Raw genomic sequence first — 15,120 nt, 5'->3', positions numbered from 1 at the left:
GTTCCCTTTCTAGAATGGTCAACCAGAGGAGGAGGAGAACTGCCCAACAGGTCATCGTTGGGCAGAAGGACGACTTCCTTCAAGCATCTTCCCCAGCACATGGAGAACAAAGAACTTCAACACAGTCCCTCTGGCAATGCCTCCCTGGGACCAAGGAGATCGTTCCATCATCGAGTGTTGAAGAGGGCCAATGAGTAATCAAAAGCTACAAAACCAACTACCAGTCGGAAAGATGGAATGACAAAGCTATGATCCCAAAAGCCACACCAGATTGTTTGATTAGAACATAGCAGAGTTGCAAACTAAGGAGGGTTCAAAACTGCCTTACGCACACCCCAGCGCTTGCGATTGTTGATTATATGGCCACATCCGGCGTCCTATTGCAAGCCAGCAGGGGCGCCTACAGGCACAGACGCCCATGCCATCGGGACACAGCCTGTGTCGCTTACGATAGCTTCAGAGAACATTCAACGCTGTCGGTGAGTTTGACATGTCAGGAAAAACCATCGACCGTTGACTGTACCTTGAGGTTCATCACAGTCCTCAGAAAATGCCTCCAGACGCACAACCCACTGGCTAGGCATGCAGAGCAACTCACTGAAAAAACTTCGGACATTTCAACACAGCCTCTTGCCCTTTCCCTTCTCCACAAGGGCTGAGCCCAGTGCCAGAGTCCTACCAAGAACAGTTCTCCTCAAATAATAGCTGCACTCAACATTCATTGCTGTCAGTGGGTTTCGGGTTCAGTCAGCCCTCTGGCTAATGAATGCAAACTGCAGGTCAAACAGCAGCAAGATAGAGGCTGGACACCCTACCTAGATCCTAGACTTCCTCCTGCAAGGCTCCAGAGCATCCCCTGCCTTGGCAACTGCACACACCCAGACACAGACAGTATTCTGCTTCTACAGCTTTTCTAACACGAGCTCTTGTTTCACAGCAAGCATTTCTGGGCACCCAAAAGACAGGTGGGGCGGGGAAATACTCAGGAGGTTGAGGCCCTCCCTAAGTTCAAAATGTTTATTTACAGCGGAAGATGGAGGAGGAGAAAAGGGGAAATACTTTGCTGTAGGGATGCTGGCTTGGATGAGATTTTGCAATAGCCCCCCGATATCAGTACAAGCAGTGGACTTTGGTTGACTTCTCAGAGCCCTGAGAACAGAAGGTCCCAGATTCCATATCAAGAACGGTTTTGTTCATGGCACAGATATGCGGGAACGTACCACCAAGGACATTTGCTTGAAAACTTGCAATCCTGCAGGCCAGTCCACAGAAATGTTGAGGAGGCCATACATGCAAACGAGAGCTTCGCCCCCTGCTCTAATGAGCTAAAACCAGTTGCCTAATTACAGTCCAGGGACCTACAGACATTTTGCTGGCCTGTGAAAACCGGTTGGAACAGAGCAGAAGAAGCCAAAGTCTTGAGCGCCTCACCTTTTCTGCAAATAACCATTTCAGCACATCCAGGCCTTTTCGTAACTTCAGCTCCCTTTGCACAAAAAAAAGGGCCTGTGGATTGTGGCAATCACAGCTGGTCTTTATGTTCTTATAGCTAAAGGACGACCAACTTGGCAAAAGCAACTGGGAGCTCAGACATGGTCACATTTCCCTCTGCATAACCCCCTTTGAGGAACAGGTAAGAGCAATATTTAACTCAAAACACACAAAACATGTATTAGTCCAGATGAGATGGGTTTGGGCCTTGGTGAGAAAGGGAAGAAGGGACAGGAGAGCATCCTGCCACTGAGCAAGGGCTACCAATCCCTGGCTGGAGTAGAGATGGCTGTATTGTATCATCACCATCATCACCATCAACGTTTTGAGGGCACCCAATTCTCTAAAACTAACACACAATGAAACTAGAGAACTTGCCTACTCACTCTTGCTAACTTCTGGAAGGGAAGGGGTGGCTTGCCAGGCATTTTCAGAGCCCTCCAGAGAAGTCTAGGGGATCTGGAGGTGCTCAACAGGTTGTTCTCCACCACTGACAAAACATCTTGAAACCAGTCCGGAAACTGGTTTGACGCTACGGAAGAAGCTACCAAAATCTGCAGACTCTGAACACTGCCCTCTAGTGGAGAGCCATGACTGAGCCATGACCAAGTAAAGAAGGTGTCATCATCTCTAGGTAGAGCGTCCTGGAGACACCAGGGACAGGGTTTTAGGAACAGATTTGACCCAAATCTCCTTGAAGGACCTTCATGCAAGGTTCTGGTGGGGACGATGGGCCTCAATTCCATAGCCTAACAGAGATGCGTACAGGGAGGAGAGAGTGGTACTTACTGCCAGTGTTCAAGAGGAGCACCGAAGAAGGGGCGTTCATCTGTTCAACATCTGCAGCTGGGAAGAGAAGGGAGAGTTGAGACGTGCTTGAAAAAAAAAACCAGCTATGGTGTTCAACTGGGGTAGAGAGCTACATCATTTATATACTCCTGCTCTCCCAGTGGCAGTGTGTTAAGCCAGGAATCCTAGCTTAACAAGCCCCGAGATGAGCAGACATCTAACGGCTCCGATCTGCTTGTCCCATTCACCCAAATGAGAACTTCAGCGTTTTGCGGAGGCTTCTCCCCTTCAAAGCCCGCCAGATGTGGAAAAGCAGGTGTTGGAATGGGAAATGTCTACAAGGAACTTTCTGGATACGTTGGGTACACACTAGCGTGTCTCATGTAACACGGAGTTACTGACAAAATTACGCCTTAGTGTGAAGCTGAACTCAGCCAGAGATTCAGGGCCATGAGCCATCAAAACATAAGCTGGAAAGTGCTCTAGAGTGGTAAAAGAACGTTACCTGCTGTCCCTAGAACAGCCCAAGGTGCCAAACACTCCTTGGCACCAACATGTTTTTATCTGCAGTCCTTTCCTATTGCTTTAACTGAAGTTCTATCTTGCTAAAAATGTGTCTGATCCCTCTTCCTCATTCCTTTCAGTGCCCAACCTCCAGGACTTGTCTACCAGGCTTTGGTTCGGCTAAGCCTGCAGCTGTGCCCTGCAGTGTCGGCCTTTGCCAGCCACGCCCAGGCAAAAAGCCCACAAGAGCAGACCGAGGAGGACGGATCCTGGCAGGCCAGACGCTGCCTGCTGAAGAAACTTATCAGGAGGAAATGCACATCCCAAACAAGAGGGAAGGATTCAGGCAAAGGGCACCAGCTACTCCATTGGAAGGGAATGCAAGTTGCCAGGGTGAGCCCGAGAACAGCACGTCACAGAGCCAGGGAGCTTGAAAATATGCACGGGCTCTCCGCAGTTTCAAACCGCAGCTGTGTAGCAAAAAGTCCATGGCCACATTTTCCATTAAGATTACAATCTCCCTTGCCCAAATTCCAATTTAGGAGAAAACCCCTGACCAGACAGGTCCCAAAAATGCTAAGGAAAATCAGTCCTGCATTTCGAAGGGTTAGCTTGGGCTTCAAGCCTCAACCTGCCCAAATTCTTAACACGTGGTGAGCTCCACCATGCTTCGTTGCAGACGGCACCAAGGCCCTGAGCCCAAATCGCCCAAATCAAGACGGACGGACTGCCAGCTCCCAGACCGCCAAGCTCCGTTTGCCACCGTCCATTCAGCCCCAAAGGAAAATCACAATCCCACGTTACTAGTTACAAACAGCAGTTCCAAAATGACAACTGCTTCTTGGAAGTGCCAGAAGCCTTAGGCCAGAGTTCGCAAGAGCCCCACCGGTGCGGCTCAACAGATGGTCCTTCAAGGCTTTCTCTGCCCCGGTTTGAAAGGAGGCGGTTCAGCTGCTGGGGTGGCGGGGGAGTCTGCCAGATGGTGCAAAGGTCCCCAACCCTGTGAAAGAACTATTCACGGGAAGAGCGGTGCATACCTGCAGATTTCCAGAATTTAGCAATTGCCGTGCCACCGCATGGAGGCACCCTCGGGGGCTGGCGGGATGGGGGAAGATGGCAAGATGCATACATGCCCGTGTGGCCCACTTTGCTCTTTAAGATCAAACAAGTTGGAAGGTGCTGAACGGAGCTGCGAAGACCTGCCCCGCCATCCTCCGTCACAGCACCACAAACTGGCCTGGCCTGCTGGGGAGAGCTCGGCACGCCTGGAAGGGCTCAGTGCACAGACTTTACACCGACGCCCAAGTCAGGTCCGGCCGGCCTTTTGCCCCAGCAGACTGGGCAAAAGCCTACAAAAATGGGGGGCGGGGGGGGAATGGCCTGCCGTGAAAGCAGGGGGAGGAAAGGACAACAAAATACAAGCCTGCTTGATCTGAGGACCAGCTGTTGCAGGCCCAGCTCCTCGCCCTTTGCCCTTTCCTCCGGCCACGAAGTGAACGGCGCCAATTGTTGGCCGGCATTGTCCGCTTCGCGGGGCCTGAAAGGGATTAATAATTTAGCATGCTGGGCTGATGACCTTTATTGGGGTGGCCCTTCGGGGCTGCAATCAAGCCGTGGGGTAGCTTTAACGGGTTTCCTCTTTTATAGCCTAATTGGGTGCCATAACATAAATCAATTATTCCTCCTGTTTTAAGGGACAATGCCCGCCATTCTTCCCCAGGCCTCCGGCTCCACTCCCCTCGGATCATCCTGGCTTGGTTCTTTGAATTTTACAGCTGCGCGGTCAACACGGGCAGAGAAGAAAAGTTCGGCCACCACTGCAGGGTTGGGGTTGGGGGGACACGCTGCAGGGGAGGGGGGAAAAGGTTGCCCCAGTCTGACCTTCTCCTGACCCATGGCTGGCCTTGCCCGTTCGTGCCAATCAAAATGGGGTTGGGGGAGAAAGAGAGGGTCCTTCCCCACAGAAATGAACTTAGCCTGAACCTGTGATGGAGGAGCTGACTTTGAAGGCACCAGGTGGGACCAGGATCTGGCCACCCTGTGGAAAAGGACAGGGCGCACCGCCACCGTGGCACCCAAGAGTGAGACGGGAGAGCGCCAGGCTGCAGGACGGGCACCGGCCACCGTTTTGAAGAACAGCGTTCCTCCTTTATGGAGCAAAGAGGAGCAAGCAGCCTGGCCGGGGGGCGGGGGGGAAGGGGTGGCTTTGTTCTGCTAAAACTCATCCTTCCAAACAGGGGAGGGGGGCTGGGCAGGAAGCATCTTCACACCTACCGAAGGGCAGATCGTGCTCGGCTGAAGGTTCTTGGGGGAACCCTGAAAGAGAACAGAAACATCCTTACTACTATAAATCGGGACTTTTTTCTCTTTTTTTTGGAATGCTGGCGTTAAAAGGTGGCGGCTTCTGCCCAGCTCGCCAAAGGAGAACACGCGCAAGACGCCTCTGGTTGCCTGGGGTGCCCCCACCACGCGGCCGTCTCCTCCCTTCACCGGCAGCCAGCTCCCTCCTGCTTCCAACTTCAGGATGGAAGCAGCGGCTTGACCAGCGCTGAGCGAAACCGAAGGCGGCCTTGGTACCCCGCAGGACGGGGTCTCTCGCATCTTGCAACCAGAAAACTTGGGGTGGGGGGGGCAAGCCCCCAGGGACTTTTCTGGAGAGCTTGGTATCTAAGCAGCCCAATCTGCCCTCCTTGTTAGCTGAGGATGCTGGGGAACGAATGCCAGGAAAGTCCCATTGGCTGTATTTTGGGGGTGGGGGGTGGGATGGAAGCAGTTAAGGCGCCTAGTCCAGAAGCACCTCAGTCAGGAAGAAACCCTGGTATTGGCCAACTCTACAGAGTGCCACCCTGCCAAGGGCTGCCAGGAGGTATCGCAGGCCCTCAGGATGTTCCTCCCCACTGCCCCATTAGCAACCCTTGTGAAAGAGGTCAGGGGCTAGACCGTAAGGCCATCCCGTGTCCCACAAGATCCCTGGATCTCGCTTAGCCGTCCTCCAAAACGCTCGGTGGGAGAAGAAACCGCCCCTATTCAAGAAAGTCATTGCTGGCTAGAAAATTGTAGCCCGCCGGGCATCAGGGCACCAGTTTGGAGAAAGCGAGCCTCGCCCAAGCCTGCATCTTTCACCCCACCCCCCAGAACTTTCAGGGCAGAGATGCAGCTAGTTAATCAGACACGTGGCATAATCCCCAGGGAGATTACACAAACTTTACAACCACCGCTGCGGAGTGTGATGGTAGCAGCCAAACCAGGCACAACCGGATTTGGAAGGAATTTCCTCTGGTGGGGAGGGGAAGAAGAAGAGGAGAAATGGGGAAGACACCGTCTGCCATGCCTAACACTGGAATGGGGCCGGATGGGTGCCACGGCCATTTCAGCTTTGTGCCTCAAACGCTGAATGCCACCCCTGAAATGCGGCCGGGCGAGAATTCGGGTCTGAATTTCAGCCCCGGAGCTGCTGAACACCAGCACGAAGTAGACACGGTCCGGGGTGCCCAGCTCCCACGCCCTTATGGCCAAGCACCTTCTTCTGAAACGCTTCCCGCCGGGAAACCCTGAGCCCCTGGAATGCAGAGGGAGGCTACGGAAAACCCCACCGATCAACCAGAGCTCACTTTGCAAGCCGGGAGCGAACAGCCCGACGTCGCACGCCCTTCAAAAGTTGCCTCCAGATTGTAAATTTTAACGCGGGGGGAAAGAAGAAAAAATTAAATACATCCAGAGTAACTACCGTAGCTGTGTTTCATTGGCCATTGCTTTGTTTTTAATTGGCGTTGCCCTGGCCCCTCCTCCCCTTGGGGGGACAGCCCCCCTCACTCTCTCAAAGACCCAATGTGTTCTTCTGCGCCCCCCCAAAAAATTCCACGCGAGCCAGCTTGAAGCAATCCGCGAAGCCGCTCCTGACTTCGAAACGTACAAACCGGTGCCACTTCTTTTATTAGACTTTCGGATGTTTCCGTGGTGGCCAAACTTTAGCGTTCTTTTGTAATCCCTATTCTTACTGCTTTGGCAGAGGCTGTCCTGGAAGAAGGAGGAGGAGGAGGAGGAGGAGGAGGAGGAGGAGGAGGAGAAGAAGAAGAAGGAGGAGGAGGAGGAGGAGGAGAGGAGAGAGAGACGGACAGGCCGAGCCGTTTCAAATAGGGAAGTGGTAAACAGCTTCTCCGCTTGGGCCAGCTGTTCGCTCCAGCTTTGGAAAGTGTTCCAGCTGCTGCTCTTGCACGTAGGCAGGGAGGGAAGCCTGATTAAATCATCCCTCCCATCTCCCCTCTTTACGACGCAGCCACTGGAGAGTGACCTGCGGGTCAGGCCTGCATGCTCCAAGCTGGAGGTGGGGGGGGGGGACGCCCAGCACCCTTGTCCACGTCAGGCTCCCAAAGCAAGGAGGCAGGGATTCACCACCGTGTGGCCCGGCCTTTTTCAACGGATCTGGAGGGATCCCAAAGCTGAAAGGCGTGCCCACGAAGCCGGAGAGTCGGAGGGCGGGCCTCCCCCTGCCTTTGATAACTGGAATCCAGGCAAGCTCAGGTCCGCCCTGGGGTGCCTTGGCTGACGGCCCAGAGCCGGTCCGGTGCGTCCCTCTCGCCTCCAGGTTGCCCTGTGGCTCTCCTGAAGCATCTGCCGAGGGCCAAGCTCCAGGACAGGCGGCCGAAGTCCGGCGCCTCCGCGTACGTGCTGTGCAAGCCTCCACTCTGCAGGATGAGTGGCGCAACTGGAAGGGGCAGCTGCGTTGCGCGTGGCCTCCCTCGGGCCATACGCCCCTTGGGCAGCGATCTTACGAAAGAGGCGGAATTGGAAGTGAGGGCGGGTGGCCTGGCCTGATTCGTCTCAGCTGGGAGAAGGCAGAGGGCCAACCCGAGGCCAGCGCCCAATCCCAGGAGCTGGGGATGTCCGAGTGGGTGCAAGTCGCTTCCTTCTTGCCAACTGCTCCAGAGGGGTCCCTGTGGGAGAGCAAAACAGGGGGCTTTTGGCGCCCACTGCTCATCACAGGTGGCCCGGGTCATGCTTGGCTGATGGCGCAGAGCCTGGCACCGACATCTGAGCGTGCGGCCTGATTGGGAAGCCGGAACGGAGGAAAACGGGGAGGCCGAAGAACATGACGCAGCGAGAAAAGATGATTTGAAGGGCCGGGGGCAAACGGGAGGGCTAAAATGACAGGCAGCCGCTCTGCATCCCTCCAGAATTAAAAAGGGTTGGATTACTCCCAGCGGAACAAGCATATGGCTGCCCAAGATCCTGCACATCTCCCAGCTCTGCATCCTGGGTGGGCCAGGGTAACCTTACAGACCTCTGCAGATGCCTCCTTGCAAGAGCCAGCAGAGCTAACAGGACTTGGCTGGTGGGGAATGCAAGAGGGAAGGCGGCGGGGGGGTTACGAACGCCTCTCCCTGGACGGCACAAGGGCGTGGGCCACGCCAGGGCTTCGCATCAACTGCCTGACTGGTATGGCCACCGAACGAACCGCTGTGCTAACAACTGGGTGGCTGTCTCTGAACAGGGCCCAAAGGAGGATTTGTTAGGTGGCCCAGAAGAATGCTAAAAAATGACCTTCTGCCCAACAGACAGACCAAAAAATTCTGCTCAGAGCGTTCCACGGCTTTTAGCCTTTGAGCCAAATGCAGAGAGGCACGACCAGCGTGGACCGAAAACCAGAATGGGTGGGGCTGCTCTGAGGCCAGGGGGTCCACCCCAAACTCAAGGCCTCCCCTCGAAACCTTATTCTGCTGCTGCTGCAGCTGGGCCAATTTGCAGCCCGGCTCCACTTCTTCCTGACCTGGAGCTCCCCCCATTCTGCGCTTCCCATCTTCCCCCAGCCGGCAGCTTCGGCGGCCTGACTCTTGCCAAGGTCGCTCCAAGGCTTTTTGCAACCCTGGAGTGGCGAGCTGGAATCTGCACTTTGAGCAGGCTGGAGAAGGGAGCGTCCTCCCCGAGAGCGTCCTCCTCCTCCTGGGAGCTGGCACAAGGCGAGGGTGCCTGGCGGCTGGACCGTGGCGAGGAAGGGTTCTCCCCTCTGCAGGGCAGGCCTAGATTAGCCACAGGAACATCTGCAACGAAGCCCTTTCTGCTTTCGGGGAACCGGATTCCAGAGACAGGCGCAACGCCCACAGAGGTCTCCAGGCCGCCAGCCCCACAGGCTTACCCAGAAAATGCTACGGCCTGCTGGAGAATTTTGGCCACAGGCTCAGCACACCACAAGCAGTAAACAGCTGTGTGGCACGTCCCCATTGCTTTTATTATGTTTGCAAAGGAGACCAGGGATGATAAGGCCCTCTCTTGTTTGGACTTGCAACACACAAAGGGAAGGGGCATTTGCTCAGAGCATTTCCCCACTCCTTCCTGCCTTGGCCAGTATCTTACTGGGGGTGGGGGGCCCTCATCCAAGCAAAGGTCTATTCTAACCCCTGTGGGTCACACCACCGCTCCTGAGCCCCACTAAGCCCTCTTTCTGACCTCACCTCATCGTCCCCCACGCCATATGCCCCTGGGCAGCTTCCAATGGTTATTGACCACATTCTTTTACAAAAGGGACCTGCAGAAGGTTAGATCAGGATCTACTGATAGATCCTCAGCTGATCTGCAAAAGATGGGCGAGGGCTTCTGGTTCCCTGTTGCTGAAAGGGAGCGACCCAGAGCTGAAAGGCCTAGTTAAAAAGTAACCAGGCTGCCCAGGGAAAATGGTGGACCAGTGCTCAAAAGGAGGATGGTCCTTGCGAAACACGGACAGGCTCACGCGGGGACCGTCGTCCGTTTGCGGCTGCTTCTCTTGAGCTCAAGGTTGCAAGAAAGCAAACGCTTGTGCAGCTTCCCCTAATGATCCAGCAGCGGCTTTTAATTACGGAAATTTTTGACCTGCTGAAATTCCGAAGCACCCAGAGAGAGGAGAACAGGGCACCCACTCACCATTTGGGAACCCCGCTGCCTTTTACATAGTACCCCCTACTCATCGGCGACAAACAGTTCTCATGGGCCGCGAAGGTATTTTTCCCCCTCCTTTTCCTCCTGAAGAAGGGATGGACCTTCGGAAAATCCCTTATTCTGAAGCCCACACAAAGAGACAATGAACGAAAAACACATCAGCCGGCGAACAGGGATTACCAACCCCTTCAAAACAAGGAACGAAGCTTGTTGCATCTCAGGAACAAAAGCCAACACATTTTCCCCTCCTCCCTCGGCCTCTTAGAGTTTGCCCTCCTTTTCCAATCAGAACTTAGCACGAAAGGAGGGACTGGCAAGGCGCATCTTCCCATAAGCCACGGCAAGAGCCCATGGACGTGGTTTTGCCCCAAGGAAGGTCTAAAATATTTCTGCAAGGATTAGCCCATGATAGTAGCTTGGTAGCCGCCATCTAGGGCTGCATTCACACAGACTAAGGCTTATGTAAGCTTTCGAAATAGTTTGCTTTCCCTAGGAGGAGCAGGTAAACCGATATGGATTGCCACAGGAGCTGCCAGAATCCCGAGCAAGCCACATTTTGCAGAACAACAAAATGAGTTACCTAAGTTAGCATTTTATTTTATTTTTTTTGTATGTAAGAGACAGGCCAGAATCTTGGGTCTGAATGACACGGCCAGAAAAACGTTTGGGGCTTGCTTATCCACTCATGTAAGAGGACAGAGCAAGCAGGAATTCGTTGGCAGCCTAACCGGCTGCACTAGGATGCAACGGTAAATCAGAATACGGCTATCCTGGCTTACCTTTTTGCATGACTGCAACCCACGTATTTATCAGTATATAGCTACCCACAGATATATAAGAAATGAAGCAGGCGTTGAGTTCCTCCTTTTGCATAGTTGCAATTTTACGCTTGTTTTTTTTTTTATGTTTTGAATCTCAAACATGGCAAACAGCAAGCATTTCAAGTCTGAAACGCTTTGGACGAGCGCAAAACACTCCACCGTGCTGAGGGCATTTCAACCTCGCCGCCATTCTGTTCTGCGTTCAAAACAGGTGTTCGGAGTTTGGAATGGGGCAGTTTGAAGCTCAAAATCCTTTGGGGGCCGGGGTGGGGGTGGTCATAGAACGGCCCGCTTTAAATGTAAGGTGATTGTTTTAAATGCAGGATGTTCTGCACGCCCTTAGCATTTATCTAAACGGCACTGAATGTGGTGGGACCGACTTCAGATTCCACCTGCACATCTTGAGTCTCCAAAGAGACACAATGCTCAGTGGAAACATCACCCCTCCCAAACTAGGGGATTGGTCCGCGCCCCGCTTAATGCGGGACAGGGCTACCCAACCCAACCCACCGACTCCTGTTTAGCCGAAGCAACTTTTCTATCCCGTGCAACCAATCCGAGCACTCACACCGTTGGGTCTGATAGACTGCCCCTGCAAAGTGCAGTTCCACAAATTATATCAGGTCCTCCTCAGTGCGTCATTCTTCTATTGGCAAGGAAGGGCCATTGTTGGGGCACTGGCTAACTGAGCCCATAAACTGGCCTAAAAGGGCCATATTCCTTTATTTGGCCCTCAAGAGTCATTACTGTGTTCTCCGGAGCAAGTAAACATTTCCCTTCCTGCTACGAGATTTTTTTCAAAGTCCAAAAGTTCGACGAAGTGTCCCCTGATGCTCCATATTCCGTGAGCATTTCCCCGTTTCACGGCAAGGGAGAATGCAGAGAGATGGTTGCATCACCCTTCCAAATTGCTTTCAGGCTTTGGGGGAAAACGTGGTTCAACACAGCCAAACAGTTAGCCCGATGGTGAGACAGCTAAATACACACCTTCCTGAAGAGTATAAAATTTGAAGAATGTGTGGTTGTATATATATACACACCCAGACACACACATCCTGGGAAAACTGGGTGGAAATGATGGTTTTTAGAAGATGAAACTGGGTTCCAAAAGAGGGGAAACTGCAGGAGGAGAACAGCGTCAATCTGTGGTGGCAAAAAAACAGGAGTCTGACAGCACCTTTTCTAAATTTTATAAAAAGGTATAGGCTTTCACTCATGAAAGCTTATACCTTTTAATAAAATCTGTTGGTCGGAAAAGGTGCTGCCAGACTCCTGAAAAGTGATGGAAAAGACCATTTGTTTGGCTCATCTTCCTAGTCACAAAGACCCGTAAAGCCAATTTCTTAGCTTTGGGTTGAGTCAACCCAAAGCCCACATTCTAATCATAAATCGACGGTTTTAATTGATTTGAAGTCAGCGATGGTCTTTTCAAGACCCAAGTGAGCTTTAAGAGGGACCCCAGCGGCCACGTTTCTCCATAAAAAATAACCTAAAGGCGGTTTAGGGCATGCATAAAATATAACATGACCCGAAAGGATGTGCTCACCAACCCTTTAAACCCCTTTCAAATAGACAACTGTGCTGGAGACTAAGCTCAGCTCAAAATGCAAGACTGGCAATGCCTTTATTTTCTACACTTTTACAGCTAGAGTTAGGGTTTCAATCCTACACCCCCTTAATAAAAGAGTGGGGCCTTTTGGACACAACAGAGGGAGCCTCTAAGTAAAGTTTTAGCGGGGGTCTGCTATTTGTGCAATTCAAAACTAAGGGGGGGTGAGAGAAAAGAGGTACACAACTCCACCCAAGTCAAGTCAAGAGCGCCAGGCTCATCACAAGATTCTAACCCCAAATGCGGCAGGCGAGTGAGGAAGAGAGACCCCGAATCCCACTCCCCTTTTCAGTGGGGGGAAAAAAAGTAAGTTAAAAGGGGGAGAGGGGGCTGCCAGGAGGGGTAGGTGAAGTTTAACCAGCTCGCCGTCCTCTTAGCTTTGTCAATTTCAGTTTACCAAGCGGGAGGGAGGGAGGGAGGGCAGATCCGGGGACCTCCCTCTTTAAAATCTAGTTCGAGCTGAATTACAACACAATGACCAGAGGCAGATAAGAGAGAGAGCCGATCCTCCGGGTTGCAAAATAGCCACAAAAGCTCTGAAAACACATTTTGAAGTTGGCTGGGGGGCGGGGGAGAAGCAGGAAGAAAAGGAAGGAGGGAGGGGGCCAGCTATTTTTTGTTGGGGTGGCTGTGGTTGTTGTTTTTGTTGTTGGCGGGCCTGGGGGAGAGGACCCGGCCCCTTCCCGCCCCTCCCTCCCTCCCTCCCTCCCTCTGCCAAGTTTCCCATCACAATATAAGGCCCCCTTGCATTTCTATGGGGCGTTTATTGATCCCGGGCCTTTCAAGCAGGATCGCGGTGTTATAAAATATTCACAACGCCATTGAGGCCCGAGATTGATCACTGCCCCAGAGAGGAAGTGGCCGAGGAGGAGGAGGAGGAGGAGGAGGAGGAGGAGGAGGAGGGGGGGGGGGGCGACCCTTGAAAGGCAGGCAGGCAGGCGAGGCTGGGGTGGGGGAGGACCCCCTTCCAGGGGGCCGGTGGGGAAGGGGCCCTGCCAGGATTGGTGGGTGGGATGGAGAAGACTCCTCAAGCCCCCCCATCACTGGGGGCGGCTGGGCAAGCGCGGGTGCCGCTCCCGCCCCTCCCCCGCTTCCCCAACAGGGCGCCCGCAGAGGCACCCCTTCCCCTTCCCCGTCGCCCGCGGCCGGCCCCCCCGCCCCTCGGGGCCACGACCCCGGCCACGGCGGGAGGAAGCCCCCGGCACCCCCGGGTGATGGGAAGGCACGCGACGGGCAGGGGAGGATGGGGAGGCAGGCGCCCCGCGGGGGCCGCGCAGCACGGGCGCCCCTGGCTGCGGCGCATGGGCTTCGTGGGCGGCGGGCACCTACCGTTGGGCGGCGGCGGCGGCTCGGGCCTCCTCTCTCCGGCCGCGCCGGGCGGCGGCTCGGGCTCCAGCTCCATGGCGGTCAGGAGGGCGGCGGCGGCGGCGCAGCCAGGACCCCGCGCCCGCCGCCCCGAAGGCCCATCGCCGCCGCCGCCCCGCCGCCCCGCGCCGGCCCCGCGCCGGCCGCTGCGCACGGAGGCGCCCCGCTCCCAACCGTCGCTCTCGCTCGGCCGCCTCGACCCGACTGAGCGGCCGGCCGGCTCCGCCGCGCGCCTCACGCCCTCGCGCACGCGCGGGGCACGCCGGGAGGCGGCGTCCGCGGGGGGAGCCACCGCCGGCGCGCGGGGGGGACGGCCCGGTCCGCGCGACGGCGGCGGCCGCGGGCGGCGGCTGCTCCCGGGGGGGGCCGCCCCCGCCGCCGCCCCCGCCCGGCCGCCGCCACCGCCGCCCCCCCGGCCGCGCGCCCCGCTCTCCCCGCTCCTCGGCTCCCCCCCTCCCAGGGCGCCATGGGCTCTCCCAACCGGCGGGGCGGGGCGCGAGGGCCCGCCCCCTCATGAATATTCCGCGCAGGGCAGGGGAAGCGCCTCTCTCCGCTGCCGGCGGGGGACGGGTTTTCCCCGAGGGGCGGGGCGCGGAGCAGGAAACGGGGGCGTGGCCGAGGAGGAGGAGGAGGAGGAGTCCCGCCCCTCAGCAGGTCCTACCTCTGCGGGTTGTTGTGAAGGTCGATGATCTGGGGCCGCGGGGAGAAGGGTCGATTCCTAGTCAATCGGCCGCGGGATTATTGCTATCCGCATCCCAGCGACCCACCACAATGATTTTTCTGGCTCTAGAAGCGAAAGAATAAACGATCCCACAACCTGGAGGCCGCTGGGATTTCTCAGTGCATCAGAGAGCCTGCCTGTCCGTGGCTCGCTGCTACCCAAGCTCTGCCGCAGTGGCATCTCTGTGGCATCGTTGGGGGCACTTAGTTTCAGGCTGATAACAGTATTAGGGGTTGTGAATCGATCCCCCCCCACGCGTTTCTGGTTTCAGCCAGAAACGGGCGGGCTGCACGGAAACTAGTCACCAGGGGGCGGCCTCGGACTCATCCTGGGCAGAGCCCGCGGTCCCGCTTCGGAAAGTGGCCTTCACACGCCATTGGCGCCCCCCCCCCTGCAAGCCTTTGCGCAGAGACGGGGAGGCCGGAATGAGACGGGGGGCGCTCAAGGGGCCCCTGCTAACTCCGCAAAGTTCGTTTTCTTTCCCTTCGATTAAAATTAAAGGCCATTCACACGGTCCTCCTAGCCCTGGGGGCAATCCCCTCCGCCTCCAATCGCGTTGGAAGGACCCTTTGGGATGGGGCAACGTTGGGAGATCTCCGGGGGCGGCTTTTGAGGACCCCCCGTGCTTTACAGTCAGTAGGTCAATTCCCCACCCGCCACCCCCGGGAACAAGGAGAACGGGTCATCCCTGCCCACCGCCCTCAGTCCCGGCCAGCTGTTCACACGCCCGCCCCTCCCAGCCCACTCGGGCAGATGTCCACTCTCTGGCCTCGCTGCAAACCATTGGAAATCCATTAGCAGCTGCCCAGGCCGTTCCCTGTTTCTTCCCCTTGCGCCAATCTCTTCCTACGCCCCGCGCGATGATCCATCCATCCGCCGGATCTCGGAGCGGGGAGGGCCGAAATCCAGGC

The 15,120-nt window shown here is 55.7% G+C and overlaps 1 protein-coding gene across 3 annotated transcripts in view; it reads right to left on the bottom strand.

Annotated features, from left to right (window-relative positions):
* Positions 1 to 13,585, bottom strand: part of NR6A1 (nuclear receptor subfamily 6 group A member 1) — a 111,933-nt gene extending 98,348 nt beyond the window's left edge. For 2 of the 3 annotated variants that reach the window (XM_063316187.1, XM_063316188.1), the window contains exons 1-3: positions 13,453 to 13,585; positions 5,059 to 5,100; positions 2,281 to 2,337 (exon numbers count right to left, since the gene is read on the bottom strand). In XM_063316187.1, coding sequence (XP_063172257.1) covers positions 2,281 to 2,337; positions 5,059 to 5,100; positions 13,453 to 13,525 — 172 coding nt within the window. In that variant the 5' untranslated portion in view covers positions 13,526 to 13,585. The remainder of the gene's footprint in view (positions 1 to 2,280; positions 2,338 to 5,058; positions 5,101 to 13,452) is intronic. The other variant, XM_063316189.1, reaches the window with a different exon arrangement.
* Between the last annotated feature and the right edge of the window lie 1,535 nt (positions 13,586 to 15,120).

The sequence above is a fragment of the Candoia aspera genome, chromosome 16 (assembly GCF_035149785.1).
Source record: "Candoia aspera isolate rCanAsp1 chromosome 16, rCanAsp1.hap2, whole genome shotgun sequence".
NCBI lineage: Eukaryota > Metazoa > Chordata > Lepidosauria > Squamata > Boidae > Candoia > Candoia aspera.
Note: the sequence above shows the minus strand (reverse complement) of the source record. Positions and strands in the feature narration are given on the sequence as shown.